A 15002-nucleotide genomic window follows, 5' to 3' on the forward strand; every position below is an offset into this window, starting at 1 on the left:
CCTTTGGGTAAATTCCAAGGAGTGGGATGGCTGGGTTGTATGGTAGGGTTATGTTCAGGTTTCTGAGGAATCTCCAGACTGACTTCCACAGTGGCTTAACCAGTTTGCATTCCCACCAACAGTGGGTTAGTGTCCCTTTTTCCCCACCTCCTCTCCAGCATCTGCTGTTGGTAGATTTCTGAATGTGAGCCATTCTCACCGGGGTGAGATGGAACCTCATTGTGGTTTTGATTTGCATTTCTCTGATTGCTAGTGATCTTGAACATTTTTTCATGTGTCTGTTGGCCATTTGGATTTCCTCTTTTGAAAAATGTCTATTGAGGTCCTTGGCCCATCTCTTAAGTGGGTTGTTTGTTTTGTTGTTGTGGATTTTCTTGATTTCTTTGTAGATTCTGGTTATCAATCCTTTATCTGTAGTATAGTTTGCGAATATTTTTTCCCATTCTGTTGGTTGCCTCTTCACTTTCCTGACTGTTTCTTTTGAAGTACAGAAACTTCTCAATTTGATGCAATCCCAAATGTTAATTTTGGTTTTGACTGCCTGTGCTGCTGGAGTCTTTTCCAGGAAGTCTTTGCCTGTGCCTATATCTTGCAGGGTTTCTCCAATGCTCTCTAATAATTTGATGGTTTCTGGTCGTAGATTTAAGTCTTTAATCCACGTTGAGTGAATTTTTGTGTAAGGTGATAGGTATGGGTCTTGCTTCAAGCTTCTGCACGTGGAAATCCAATTTTCCCAGCACCATTTATTGAATAGACTGTCCTTATTCCAGGGATTAGATTTGGATCTTTGGTCAAATATAAGTTGGCTGTAGATGTTTGGATTGATTTCTGGTGTTTCTATTCTGTTCCATTGGTCTATCCATCTGTTTCTGTACCAGTACCATGTGAATGATCTCTGTGAGTGAGAGCCCAGTGGAAAGAATGGGGCCATCAAAGAAGGAGGTACCCTTCTCCGAAGGGAGGAGAGAACTTCCACTTTGACTATGACCCTATCGGAATAAGATCAAAGTCAGCGAACTCTAAAGGCTTCCATAGCCCTGGCAACTCATGACTAGAGCCTAGGGAGATTACTGAAGCCATGAACAGGAGTGTCAAATTGTTAAATCAGCAACAGGAGTCACTGTGTACTTACACCCCATGTGGGATCTGTCCCTAAAGTGTCGTCTAAAGCGAAGTGATGCTATAACTAGTACTGAAACAGTATTTTTATACTTTGCGTTTCTGTGTGGGCACAAACTGATGAGGTCTTTACTAATTATATACTGAAGTGATCTTCTGTATATAAAGAGAATTGGAAATGAAAAAAAACAACCTGGTATTAAAATGGAAATGGCATAGAAAATTAATTAATTTGAAAAAAAATTATGTAGGATCTCTGTCTTTAATGTGCTGTACATTGCTATTTAATGCTATAATTAGTAATCCAATGGTAGTTTTTTCACTTTATGTTGCTATATGAGCAAAATGTTGAAATCTTTACCTAATACATACTAAACTGATCTTCTGTATATAAAGAGAATTGAAAATGAATCTTTACATGAATGGAAGGGGAAAGGGAGCGGGAAAGGGGAGGGTTGCGGGCGGGAGGGAAGTTATGGGAGGGGGGAAGCCATTGTAACCCATAAGCTATACTTTGGAAATTTATATTCATTAAATAAAAGTTTAATAAAAAAAAAAGTAAGATTATTTGACAAACACAGTTAGAACTAAGAATACAGATGACTTTCCAAAATATATTAGAGATGACATCATAGAACACAGAAATGGTGCCAGCACTGTGGCCTAGCAGTTAAAGCTCTCTGTAGTACCAGCATCACATATGTGTGCTGGTTCGAGTCCTGGCTGCTGCACTTCCCATCCAGCTCTCTGCTATGGCCTGGGAAAGCAGTAGAAGATGGCCCAAGTCCTTGGGCTCCTGCACCTGTGTGGGAGACCTGGAAGAGGCTCCTGGCTTCAGACCAGCCCAGTTGTGGCCATTGCAGCCATCTGGAAAGTGAACCAGTGGATGGAAGACCTCTCTTTCTCACTCTGCCTCTTCCTTTCAAATAAATAAATCTTTAAGAAAAAGAACATGGAAATGTTAAAATTTGTAACATGGGCAAGATCAGGTATTAGAACACTATGGGAAGTTCACAGATAATACTGGGGGAAGGAGGCAGAGATCAATCTGGGCAGATATTATATGGCCACATACAATTCACATAAGAGAACAGGAATGAAGAAGTAAAGATTAACTTAGGTTAAGTCCTATGAAAAGGATAAAGCACCATCTCCTGTAGACAGTACCCTTCAATAAGATTTGTGTTGATTTTTATGAAGTAACCTTATAGGAACCTGAGGTCCAGTAGCCTTGTAATATCATTAAACAATCATACTTTGGCCTGGCTCTTTTAACTGTGTATCAGTGACACCAAAGCCTCAGTGAAATCACCAAAACAGAATAGTTATTGACAGCCTTTATTTTCTACATCTGATTCTTCTAGGGGAGAAAGGGGCTGGAAGAAAGTTTGTTCCAAAGTCATAGCAAAAGGTAGTTGTTTGAAAAACTCAGTAATGAATGTGCTGGAAATTGGTAATGGATGTCAGACTTAACTGCCACGAGTTATAGGTGAGCTAAAACATCTGTCTCCAGGGAAGTATGTACAGTGGCCAAAGCTTCCAGGTTGCTTACTCAAGCTTTGAAGAATCTTTTTATCCTAGTGCTATTCAACTAAAAATTTATCTTAGTCATAATATGATTAAAGATCAAACGCATTGTCTATATGATGATCACGGGTATGTTGTTACTTTGGGATTGAATAATTCTTCATAAAGACCCTGTACACCAATTCCACACTAAGTGAGATCAAATTCTTAATACTTTCCTTATTACAGAAGGAACATCTAATTCAGTGCTGCATTAAGTGAAGTAATTATATGATTTTTGTTAGGTAACGTGCAAATGAGTATCAAATGGAATATGAAATAGATTCCTTTGTTACAGTAAAATTTTGATGTTTAGTATTATTTTAAAAGTTACATTGAATTTTTTTTAGGGACCAAGTTTTTAAAAGTGCCCTCCAAAAAGTCAGCATCAGGATATTACATATCTATATGTTAAGTTCACTGAAGCCCAGTGGTCTTCAGTACTTTTTATAATGGGGCAATTGGCTTTCCTTGTTGAAAACAGTAACTGATTGGGGTTTTATTTATCTGGAAATAAAGTATTATTACTATGGAACTAGAAGAATCTTTGTACTGAAAACACAAGACAGTTGATGAAAGTGGTATAGATACCCTTACATTTTATTAGGGCCATTGAAAACTTGGAGTACTTAGAAAATCACTGTTTAAATTTTCACATTCTCTGAAGTCTTCATAGAATGCCACCACTATTCATTGTGTTTTTAGTAGTTCTATTTCGAACAGTTGACAAGTTTATTCAAAACAGTCCATGCCAAGCAACTTAATTAATTTTGCATGGAGTGGAAAGATTCCACAGAACAGAGGAATACTGTTTTGAATTAAGGACTCCTTTAATATTGTGTCAGCCAAAGACTCTTTCCCATGTCACTTAATGCTTGCTGGCTGTTATAAAAATTTATAGAAGGAGGTATTGGAATTTTTAGTATAACATTTTTTCATGGATTAATTATCTATTATTCTACAGCCAAAACAGAAGTTCCTAAGTCATAAATCAATGTTGTAGCTTCAAGAGGGTTTTGTGTCTTTCTATATTTGCTTACTGAGCTACTTTATGAAAAAAGATCTTTATCTATAACCTTAGTGTATACTTATTTTTCTTACTGAGAATCTGTAATCCCTAATACTATTTGCTATCTCTCCTTGTTTCTTTTCTTAAAAAATCTCTACACATTTTTTTTCCCAGAAGGAAAGATGGTATCTTAAAATATTTATACAGATTCTCCCTCCCAAAGAGAATACTGGATTTTATACTCATTATCTTGTTATCTCTTCCATGGTTTGACTTTGGAGAAAAAAAAAATTGGAAACAGAATAAAACAGTGTAAATAATTTGTTCATGTCAGAGCCATAATAGAATGAACACTCAAGAAATGTATTCCTTCTTTTCTGAAAGTGATATAATCTGCTGGTTTTGACTGGACTCAAATTCTAATGAACAGAAAAGGCAAGTTTTAAACCAGTAGAAGTAACATTGGAGAATGCTAGAGTGATTTTGATTATTCAAGTAAATCTAATAAATGTTGAATTCTTGCCATTTCCAAAGAATTATAATGAGGATTGCAGCATCGTTCTGATGTAAAAGTTAAAGTCCTTGCCCTCCAGGTGCTCACAATTTATCCTCCTCCTTTGTCAATTTAAGACTTTGTCAGGAAGACTTTGTGATTTCCAGCAATTAAACCAAAGATCAAGTGAATTTTTTTATAAAGAAGTTTCATTTAATGAATTATTGTACATGAACTGTCTGCAAGAATTAATTCCTTAAGAATAATACCTCAAAAATTCCAAAAAAATATTTTGTGGAATAATTGGTGGAGTATGTCTGATCTTACTCATACATGTGTCCTTTCTCTGATATTTTAATTTTTCTTAATTTAAAAAATAATTTTATTAAAAAGTGAAACATCTGTGTTAATAAAGCAGTCTAGCAGGTGTGAACAAAAGCAAAAGCTTTGCTCTGTCTCACCTTGATTCTTTTTTCCAAACCCCAGAGGTAAAAGCTTCACATATGTTCATGTCCATACTTCCCTGGACGTCTAAGGCTACTCAAATATGTAAATGCAAATATAGAGAGATGAATGTCTACCTGCAACTATATGCATTGATTTGTTTTTGTAAATTGAAATTCATCAGTATTTCCCACTTGCAATGATATTTAACAATACTGAGTGGTTAAAATCCAGATAACTCAGAATAGATGTCTTGGCTTCTCCTTGACATGTTGGTGTTATTTAGAAGTCTCAGGGGAGAGGTGGAATTTGGGAGGATGGACAGCAGTGATTCACCAGCAAGTACAGAAGCATTTATGTTTTAACCACCAGCCTTTCCACAACTGTATGTAAGAGGCAAATATCTCTTCTACTCTGTCATTTGAGAGCTGCAGTTTTCCCAGCCACACACACACGTGCCTACATTCTAATAAATATCTAAAAGGACCAATGCTAGAGATATATTGTTCCTTCCATGTCAACTTTTCCTATTTCTTAATGTGATCTCTTAGAGCTTAGCATATATGTTGTGCATGTATTCATAAAAGCCCCATGTCAAACATATGAAGCTGATAAATTGTATTTCCAGAACATTCTTTCACAATTCTCTTTAGAGCCCAGAAGGCCCTTTCACCGCACTGCTGTTTGCTGGTCTACGGTTGTGCCAAAACCACCAAGAGCACAGAGCTGTCAAGTTTCCCATACCTCACACCAGTTACTAATGACAAACATCTATTGCTTTATTACCATTATTCTTTTTCAGTTTTCTTAATATAGAGAGAATAGATTTCATGTACTTCACAGGTACAGTTTGAAGAAGATAATCATCCTTCTGTCTCTCCCCAAACCTCTTCTTTCCCTCCCATCTTTTTCTCATTATTTTTTGTGAAGATGTAACTTCAGTCCCCTTTACAGTCACAGGCTTAATTCACCACCAACCATAATAGTCAACAATTAAAAAATAGGAAGACCACAGCTCTTGTCCCATTATTAGAATGTGTTTTTTAGCATTTATTTGAGAGGTAGAGTTACAGACAGAGGGAGAGGCAGAGATAAAAGTCTTCCACCCTCTGGTTCACTCCCCAAATGCCTGCAATAGCCAGAGGTGGGCCAATCTGAAGCCAGGAGCTAGGAGCTGCCTCTGGGTCTCCCACACAGGTGCAGGGGCCTGATGTCTGGGCCATCTTCTGCTTTCCCAGGTCACAGCAGAAAGTTGGATCCGAAAAGGAGCAGCCAGGACACTAACCAGTGCCCCTATGGGATGCTGGGGCCACAGGCTGAGGCTTAGCCGACGGCACCACGGCACCAGCCCCTAGAATGCGTTATTAATTCATTAATAATAGGACATTAACTTAAACAATTTCTACCTTTCTACCTAGGACATTGCACATAAGTGTTTATTCAGTAATGTTTTGCATTATTCTTTTGGATGTCTTGATTGCATTCTCACAATATCTCAAATATGTCTTTTTTAGGTCTTCAGGTTTCATGCATATGTTTTTGGGTGGTGGTAGGGAGACAGAAAAAGTGTGTCAGAGAGCTCTCATCCACTGCCAGGGTGGGAAGCAGGCCTGGTGGGGACTGAAGCCAGGAGCTGGGACTCTATCCATGTTTCCACGTGAGTGGCCAGTCACTTGAGCCACCCACAGCTGCCTAGGGTATTCATAGGGCAGGAGTAGAACCAGTTATTAATTCATCCCAGGTATTCCAAAATGGGCTGTGGGCAGCTTAAGTCTTAGCCAGTATGCTAAACACCTGATCCTCTCAGATTATTTTGAAAATACAAAATTGCCACATGCCCCTCAGTTGTCGCTATGTTGAGTTACAATATTAATGCTTCTTTCTTTCTTTCTTTTTTTTAACACATTTACCACTTAAAAATAAGATACAGAAACCCTTCATTTAATATGTTCCCGTTTTAGTCACTTGTTTACATGTCAATGAATTTTCTACACTATTTTTTATTTTGGGAGACAGAAGAATATACATTTACTATTTCCTACCAAGTCTTTTGCCAGATCTTTTGGGTATACATTATCTCATTTAATCCAGACCGTCTCTCAGTGGTGTTCCTATTATTGACTTTAAGGCATGGAAGTTAAGAGTAGGAAATGTCCCAGGTTCACATAAGTCCTGGGACCACAATTTGAACACAGGAGTGTGTCTCTGAAGCCCTGTTGTTTTTGCTGCACCACACTAATTCCATCTAAATCATGCATTGGTGAGAATTAAGTGATGGAACTAGACTATCAAGTGCTGTTCACACAGGGAATTTTAACTCGTATTTTCTAGTGTCAGACACATTAAAGAGAAGAAATTGGTATGCAGTAAGTACTTTAGATGGTAACGATTACAACAGAACTTCAAATACTAAGCAAAATGATGCTACTAAGTGGTTATAGTACCAAAGTCTAGTCTTAGCCTGTATTATTTTAACAACCATGACTGTCAAAATGAAGCACTTCTTGCAAAGAAGTTATTAAATATGTACACATGATAGTAAAATTTTTTCAGAGAACATCATAGGGTAGTATTATAAAATCAGTACTGTTTAGCCTTCTATTTCACTACAAGGGACCCTAAAACAGTTTATAGAAAATGTGTTTGAGAATACTGTGTATGGATTTCAAGTTTTTGTGAATCCAAAGAACTTGCTTTTTCAGTTGTAATTTCCCACAGCCTTTTTAAAGCCACCTTGGAAATTGGTGAGAATACTTTGGAATTTTGAGTATGTTGTTGTTATTTCTCTAGGTATTCCAGATTGCGTATGTGATTGTAAAAGCAGCTAATTCCCCTCGGCCTGGAAACTGGATTTTGGAACGCTCGCTTGATGACATTGAATACAAGCCCTGGCAGTATCATGCTGTGACGGATACAGAGTGCCTAACCCTCTACAATATTTACCCCCGCACTGGCCCACCCTCGTATGCCAAAGACGACGAGGTTATCTGCACTTCATTTTATTCCAAGATACACCCCTTGGAAAATGGAGAGGTAAGCTGAGAAAACTCACCACTGAAGTACAGTTAAAATGGCAAAGCAGGCTTTCAGAAAGACTTGAATATATCAGTAATTAATGTCAGAGAGATTTCAAGATAGGATTAAGCAGAGGTACATTTAAATGAGTTATTAACTAAAAAAAGAAAATTCGAAATGATGAGAATTTTAACTATCTTTGTGGGTCTCCCATCTCCAGTGAAGATCAGAGAAGAGGAAATGGGTTTCAGTTGGAAAGCCAGTGATTAATTTTACTTATAAAGAGATTTTCCTGACAATGAGGATTGCTAATGATTAGAGAAGATGGGAGAATGTAAAGGATGTCTTAGATTTGTGAGAGCTCTAGTTGGAAGATGGAGACAAAAGAGGTGAATCTGTGAAGAGATATAATCTTCACGAAGAACCCAGATAAAAAGCGCATCTGTCGGTCTTTGGATATTTTTCAGCATTACCACAGAGGGTTTCATGGGGTTTCTTTCCTTGGGTCAGGCTGTCGTGAATGGAAGTTTGCAGGGAATCGCACTGCTCAGTCACGAGCAAACCAGCTTCTGTGCTGATTAAGAAATATGTTCTGCTTCCCTGGTGTTTTTCTATCTGGTGGTTAACATTTTAGATACATTAATTGATTTTAAGCCACAGATTCAAACCATGACTTCCTTGTTGCTAGCTGTGGGTTCTTGATCCAGTTACTTAGATTCTCTGTGTCTCAACTTCATCTCTCCTAAATTGGGGAAGATGATGAAGATTAAATGGATTATCAAATGCTCTGAGTATTAACTATTTTATGATTGTTGCAATAATAACTATGATGGTAAATAATAATGGTTAGTAGTCTCCTGTCGAATACCAGAACTTCACTCAATCATTCCGCTTCTCTAATATTTTTGTATTATATTTTCCTGTGTAATATATGTAACTGAACCTTCCTTTTGTCATAGCTGCTAGTCCTCATGCCTGATTTTATCTTACTAGTCCACACATCTGAAAGTAGTAGCATCTTTCACATTTCCATTTTCAGAGAGCCCGTGTTCACATTCTATCATGCTCACCCAGCTGACATGGGTTTTCATTGCACTTCTGGGAGAAAGGATTCTGATGGGATTCTCTCGCAGACTCCCTTTTGTCACTATTATTCTCTGAATGCATACCAGTGCCTCAATGCTTTTCAAATTCCATGTTCAAATATACCAGTTTTGTGGGGAAAGATTCTCAATGGTGCTCTCAGCAGAGATCTCCATCTGCCAAATGGCTTCTTCTTCCGGGTCTCCCATGCGGGTGCAGGAGCTCAAGGACTTGGGCCATCTTCTACTGCTTTCCTAGGCCATAGCAGAGAGCTGGATTGGAAGAGGAGCAGCCAGGACTAGAACTGGTGCCCATATGGGATGCCAGCACTGCAGGCAGAGGATTAACCTACTGCGCCACGGCGCCGGCCCCTCTTCATCTTCTTGATAACTCACAGGTGGTTTACTCAGGTTGTCTATCTAGTTGGTATCATTGAGACTGTTGCCCCTAATTATATAATCCATAAAGAGAGGTAAAGTTACATGTGCCTTTTTTTAAACCACAGTGTTTTCTCTAACCACATTAGATTTCCATAAATGTTAAGGAAAGTTCAGAGAATCCCCATATCCTAAGTCAGCACTAAGCCTAATATCTTATGTAGCCACAATACATTTGTTATAACAAGAAGTTAACATTGGTATCCTATTCTGAACCACAGACTTTATTCAAGTTCCTTAGTTTTGCCATTAGGAATCCAGTTCAGGATAATGCATATCGTTTAATCATTGTGTCTCCATAGTCCCTCTGACAGTTTTAAGAGATATTTACACATATTTTGTAGACTATTGCTCAATTTGGAATGGCCTGATATTTTCTCACAGTTACACAGAACTTCAGGGTTTGGGGAAAGAATACCGCAAAGTAAACAGCTTTATCTTGACATTGCTTATTTGTTTTAATATGTACACATTTTCTGTGTATTTTTTGTGGTTTGATTTATGCTTCTAGATAAATTTTAATTTCAGACAACTGCTTCTAAATATTTGGTAGGATGTATAACATGTATTTTTGACTAGGCATTGAGTAATAACTTTCTTATAGTCCATGGCAATATTCATTCAGTATAAATTTAAGTCAGAAATAAGAAAAATTAGGATATTTTAAGGAACACTCATGAAACAAGTTATTATGAAAATATGTCTTAATTATAACATACTTAAAATTTGTTTTAAGCATATAATATCAAGAGAAAATATTTTTATCACGACTAATGATAAATCTACTGAACCAAAGGATTATTTTATTGTTAATTGTTATGGAATTTTGGAGACACGTGTCAGAACCTCTAGGACATTCTAAAATTCAAGTGGAAATTTCATCATTTGGGACCTGAAGGTTGCCTTAGGTCAATTCTTCATTGATTAAGATATCCTACCCTTGACCTCTGTATCTGAATTCCCGTATTCCTTCTGTCCACATCACTGCTGGAGACCATGTGACCTTTCCTTCTAGTCTCTTCACTCTTAACTGCATCATATCTCCTTACTTCTTCAGCTTTATTTGTTGTTCCAGCAATCTCCACCCACCTCCCTCTATAGTTTCCTTTGGCTTTTCCCTGGATTCCAACCGAGGTTGCCTTCAAGAGATCAGTAGATGTTAATCACCTGGTCTTCCTGGAAGGATCACTCTAGGGCTTATGTCCAGTTCCCCAGATGACAACCACCCGGAAAGAGATTAAAACTTCAGTGCAGCATCCTGTGCTTGAGCTCAAAAGAAGAGCAGCTCACTCAGAGCGGTGATCCTCATGGGGCATAGGTCTGATAGGACAATGGAAGGATAGCCCTACCTGTTGTTATCCAGACAGTAAACAGGAAACTGGAGTGAAAGCCTAAAGAGTCATTTTAGAAAGGCAATTTTGTATCATCAGTGCCAAGAGAGGGCTCAGCAGGGCCCCTGCTTTCTCCTGCTCTGAGAGGATGATACTGAACTCTGTAATAGGAGATGCTGGAAGTGAGGCAACAGACCACAGGGGGCCTCCATTACTTTGAGGCCAGCCACAGGGAAGAGCTCTGGGGGTAACAGCTACATAGCCAGTTCTCCAGCAGTGCCACAGGGAGCTCCATCCATCAAGACTTACAGCCCTCTCGACTATTGTGGAACAATGTTTTTTTTTTTTCCTCTTCATACTAATTGTTGAACTCTTTACTTGGTATAATGTTAATCTTATAAGTATAAAAAACTGAAAATTGATCTTTGTAAAAATTAAGAGTGGGACTAGGCAATGGAGGAGGAAGAAGGATGAGAGAGTAGGTGGGACAAGGTTGGGTGGGAAGTATCACTGTATTCCTTAATCTGTATATATGAAATACATGAAATTGGTATACCTTAAATAAAATAATTAAAAAAAGACCTGCAGTCGTAGCCCAAGTGCTGCCTCTGCTTTTGCTCCATCTACTGAGAACTGCTAATAAGAACTGCCACTTGTGAGCACTTCTGAGCATTTGCCATTTGCCTTACTTAGAAATCAACAAGGAGTATTGGAAAAGCAACTCTTGCTGAGACTAGAGCTTTTAATTCAGTAGATTTAAGAGGGCTCAGGAAACAAAGTGTGTATTTCAAAACAAGTTTCCTTGTAATTCCGATTTATCTATTCCTGACTTACTGTTCAGATATTTCCAGCGATCTCAAACCCTGCAGGAGAACAGGCTATCAGTTATTTTGGAAAAAGTATCAGTCATTCTAACTACTTCTGGCTGAAGAAAGAAACTACAATTTTTCCATTGGGAAATTTGATAGGCTTTGCTGTATCAAATCTCTGGGTGGGTCTGAATTGAATAAATACATTTTGAGCTGTAACTAGCTTATCAAAAGTTCCCAAAGTCACTGAGAGAGGAGTCATATCAGTAACACTGAGGAGGATGGTCTGCATAGATAGCACTGCTATGGGGATCCTAGAATTAAAATTGTAAAAATGTCTTTTCTTAATATGAGATTTTTTTCATTTCTATGACTGGGTTTATTGCTTTTAATTTCTGTCGTGTAGATTGTCACTAGACTGATAACTAAATAGTCGTGGTTACCATAGTGATTTAGCTCCCATTTCCTCTAACAGAGGCCCTTCAGTTATTTACATATGAGTTTCTCTCCTACCTACCCCAACCCTTCCAGCTCGGCTGGAGTGCACCTCAATGGAAGTTAGATTCACTTTGAATCTGCTTTTGAAACATGGCAGGCTTGTATAAAAATCCCAGGAGAAACCATCATTAATTCTTGAAGACATTTTTTTTTTTTTGGTAAACTCTATGCAGTCCTTTGATACTATTTTGATTTTCTATGTGACAGAATTTTATATATACAGACAGACTCTTTATCTTTTCATCACCTGAAGTTATAGTGATTCTTAGAATTGCAAATACTAGGGAAGGAAGAAACAAACCCAGTACTATATTAAAAATGTTTTGGAGATCCTCTTTTGATTTAGTGTTGTTAAGGGTATACCAAGATTCTGTGTGTGAGTTTGTGTGGATGAAGGAATGGAAATGAGGAATTAGCTTTCTGAATTATCCTTGGCATTGCTGCTTTATGGGGAAGCAGTGAGGGGGTGGGGGGCGTTCTGATTTGTATAATTTATGAATAGAAATTTAGGTAAACGATTACCTGTGATTTCAGACTCCTTCTGTCTAAAGGTAATTCTGTATTGACCAACATGGAGCCCATCATTACCTCATGAGTTACAACACAAAAAGGCCTCCTGAAATGAGCTTTATGTGGAGTTCTCCAAGAAATAAAATCATTCAACAACACTGGGAATACACAAAGCTCTTGTTCCCTCCCCAAATGCCCACAACAGCCATGGGTGGGCCAGGTCTAAGCCAGGAGCCCAGAATTCTGTCAACTGGATTTCCCATGTGAGTGGCAGGTTTTCAAGTACTGGAGCCATCACCTGATGCTTCCCAGGGTGCACAGTTAGTAGGAGCCTGCATCAGCATCGGGGCTGAGACTCAAAACCAGGGACTCTCACGTGGGATGCAGACACCTTATGCCGCAGCTCAACTGCTATTTCACAACATCTGCCCTACTTGAAATATTTTAGAATCTCTCCTCTCCTCTCCTCTCCTCTCCTCTCCTCTCCTCTCCTCTCCTCTCCTCTCCTCTCCTCTCCTCCCCTCCCCTCCCCTCCCCTCCCCTCCCCTCCCCTCCCCTCCCCTCTCCTCCCCCCCACACACAAACACACACACAATTCACTAATTCACTGAAGGCATCTTTTTAATAACTGTAAAACATGAATGGGATGGGAGAGGGAGTGGGAAATGGGATGGTTGCAAGTGGGAGGGAGGTTATGGGGGGAAAAACCACTAGAATCCAAAGGTTGTACTTTCAAAATTTATATTTAATAAAGTTTAAAAAAAACACATTTGTGATAAAGTAAAACTAAATTTGAAAGACTGAATTTGGGTTTTCTCTCTGTTGGTTAGTTTGTAGACCAGGTCCCTACTCCTCCTCCCCAAAGCATTATTGCTAAAATGATCAGCAAATTGTCTTATGTACTTGCCCCCAATTGTTTTTTTTTTTTTTTTTGGTCTTTTAAGTTATTTTTAAATCTGGCTCTTATTTCTCAAACAACATTGTCTCCTGGTTTCATAGCTTAGATTTTAAGGTGATTTGTTTTATTGTTCATTTCACTATTAGCTCATTTTGTACTTCAGATATTTAAAAGGAAACTTGTATGCTTTGTACTTTATTAAATTCTTTTACTTGGCCAATGGAATATGTAATCATAAAGACCTCGATGGGGAGAGTAACCCAATTATCCCCCAGTTCAGCCCATTGGCAACCCTTCAGCTGTTCTGAAAGGTTCCTTCCAAAACTGTCTCCCTTCAGTGTTAAATCATGAAGCTAGTGGCGCCCTGCAAGATCTGCTGACCAATAGTTCTTCCCAAGACAGAAGTCTTAATTTATATGCATAATGGTTAAATGACTTCTTAAGGTTTTTATAATTGAAGCTGTTTAAGCAAGTTATTCCTTTAAAATTTCACTTCATGTAATGGCTGAACACTGAAGAAATAATTTCAATACACAACATAGGTGGCAAGAGTTTCACTAGAGAAGAATCCTCAAAACACAAATCTAGTTTGGTTTTAATAAGAATCACATTACAAGAGATCTGATAGGGGCTATATAAAAAGGGTTTTAGAAAATGTCTTTTTAAAAAATTTGCATCTTATATGGCACTGCTACTTGAATTTAACTTCTTTCCAAGTAGACTTGAAGAATGAGCTATTGATTTTCACTTCATTCTAGGCATGGTTATGGAATGAATCTGCTACCACGGTTGTCCCTGGAGTCACCCAGGTTTAAATAGGGCAACGGACAAAGTTTTTCAGCATGAGCATTTAAGAACAGAATCTGTTGATACTACATGTGGGTTGGGGTTAGGAAAAATGAGGAGAAGTTAGTCAATAGGTTATTCTTTTAAAAAGCCATTTACTTATTTGAAAGGCAGAGTGATGGAGGGAGGGAGGGGGAGGAAAGGAGGGAGGGAGGGAAAGAGAGAGAGAAAGATCAATAGGTTATTCTTAAAAATGAACAACAGAACTCATGTTGGGTGGCCAAAGTGTACATAAAATTACAGAACTTCCAGAGCATTGTATACATGTGTCAGTTTTTTAATCACAAGCTTGAATGCCCTACCATGAAACTCTGAGTATGAGAAACTTCTGTGGTCTATTTGATGAGAAAGAATACAATGCTATGTTAAAATTAGTTGAGACTCATTGCAATAGCATAATTACTTTTTCAAATAAAATTCTGATATCCTGATACTCATATATAACATCTCAAACAAAATTTATATCAAAATGAACGTGCTAATTTCATCTGCCATAACTTTTCTGAAGTATCTTCATATAAAAATGTTTCTCAGAAACCTTTCAAAATTTATTGCTAGTGTCAATAAACTGTTTTTGGAACATGTGAGATTATAGATATCAGAGTTTTTTTATTAATATAAAGAGAACAGATTTCATGTATTTCATGGGTACAGTTTTAATAAGATAACCATACTTTCCTCCCTTCTCTCCCTCCCTACTCCCCTTCCTTCATTTTCTTTTTTTTTTCCTTAATTTTCCAAAAGGCATACTTTCAACCCACTCTATAATTGCAAGTTTAATTAACCACTAATTGTAATATTCAACAAGCAAAAAGATGGAAGACCGTAGTGCCACAGGAATATAAACAAGGGCTAAAAACAATAATCCTGTCACAAGATGTTTATTTCATTCCTATACTTTTTTTATATTCTGTATTAACTGCTACAGATGAGATAAAACATGG

At 37.8% G+C, this 15002-nt stretch overlaps 1 protein-coding gene across 1 annotated transcript in view; it reads left to right on the plus strand.

Moving 5' to 3' along the window:
* Positions 1-15002, plus strand: part of LAMA2 (laminin subunit alpha 2) — a 698138-nt gene that overhangs the window by 218361 nt on the left and 464775 nt on the right. The window contains exon 4 of the mRNA XM_062187263.1: positions 7422-7664. Coding sequence (XP_062043247.1) covers positions 7422-7664 — 243 coding nt within the window. The remainder of the gene's footprint in view (positions 1-7421; positions 7665-15002) is intronic.

Source organism: Lepus europaeus, chromosome 3, assembly GCF_033115175.1.
Source record: "Lepus europaeus isolate LE1 chromosome 3, mLepTim1.pri, whole genome shotgun sequence".
NCBI classification, from domain to species: Eukaryota; Metazoa; Chordata; class Mammalia; order Lagomorpha; family Leporidae; genus Lepus; species Lepus europaeus.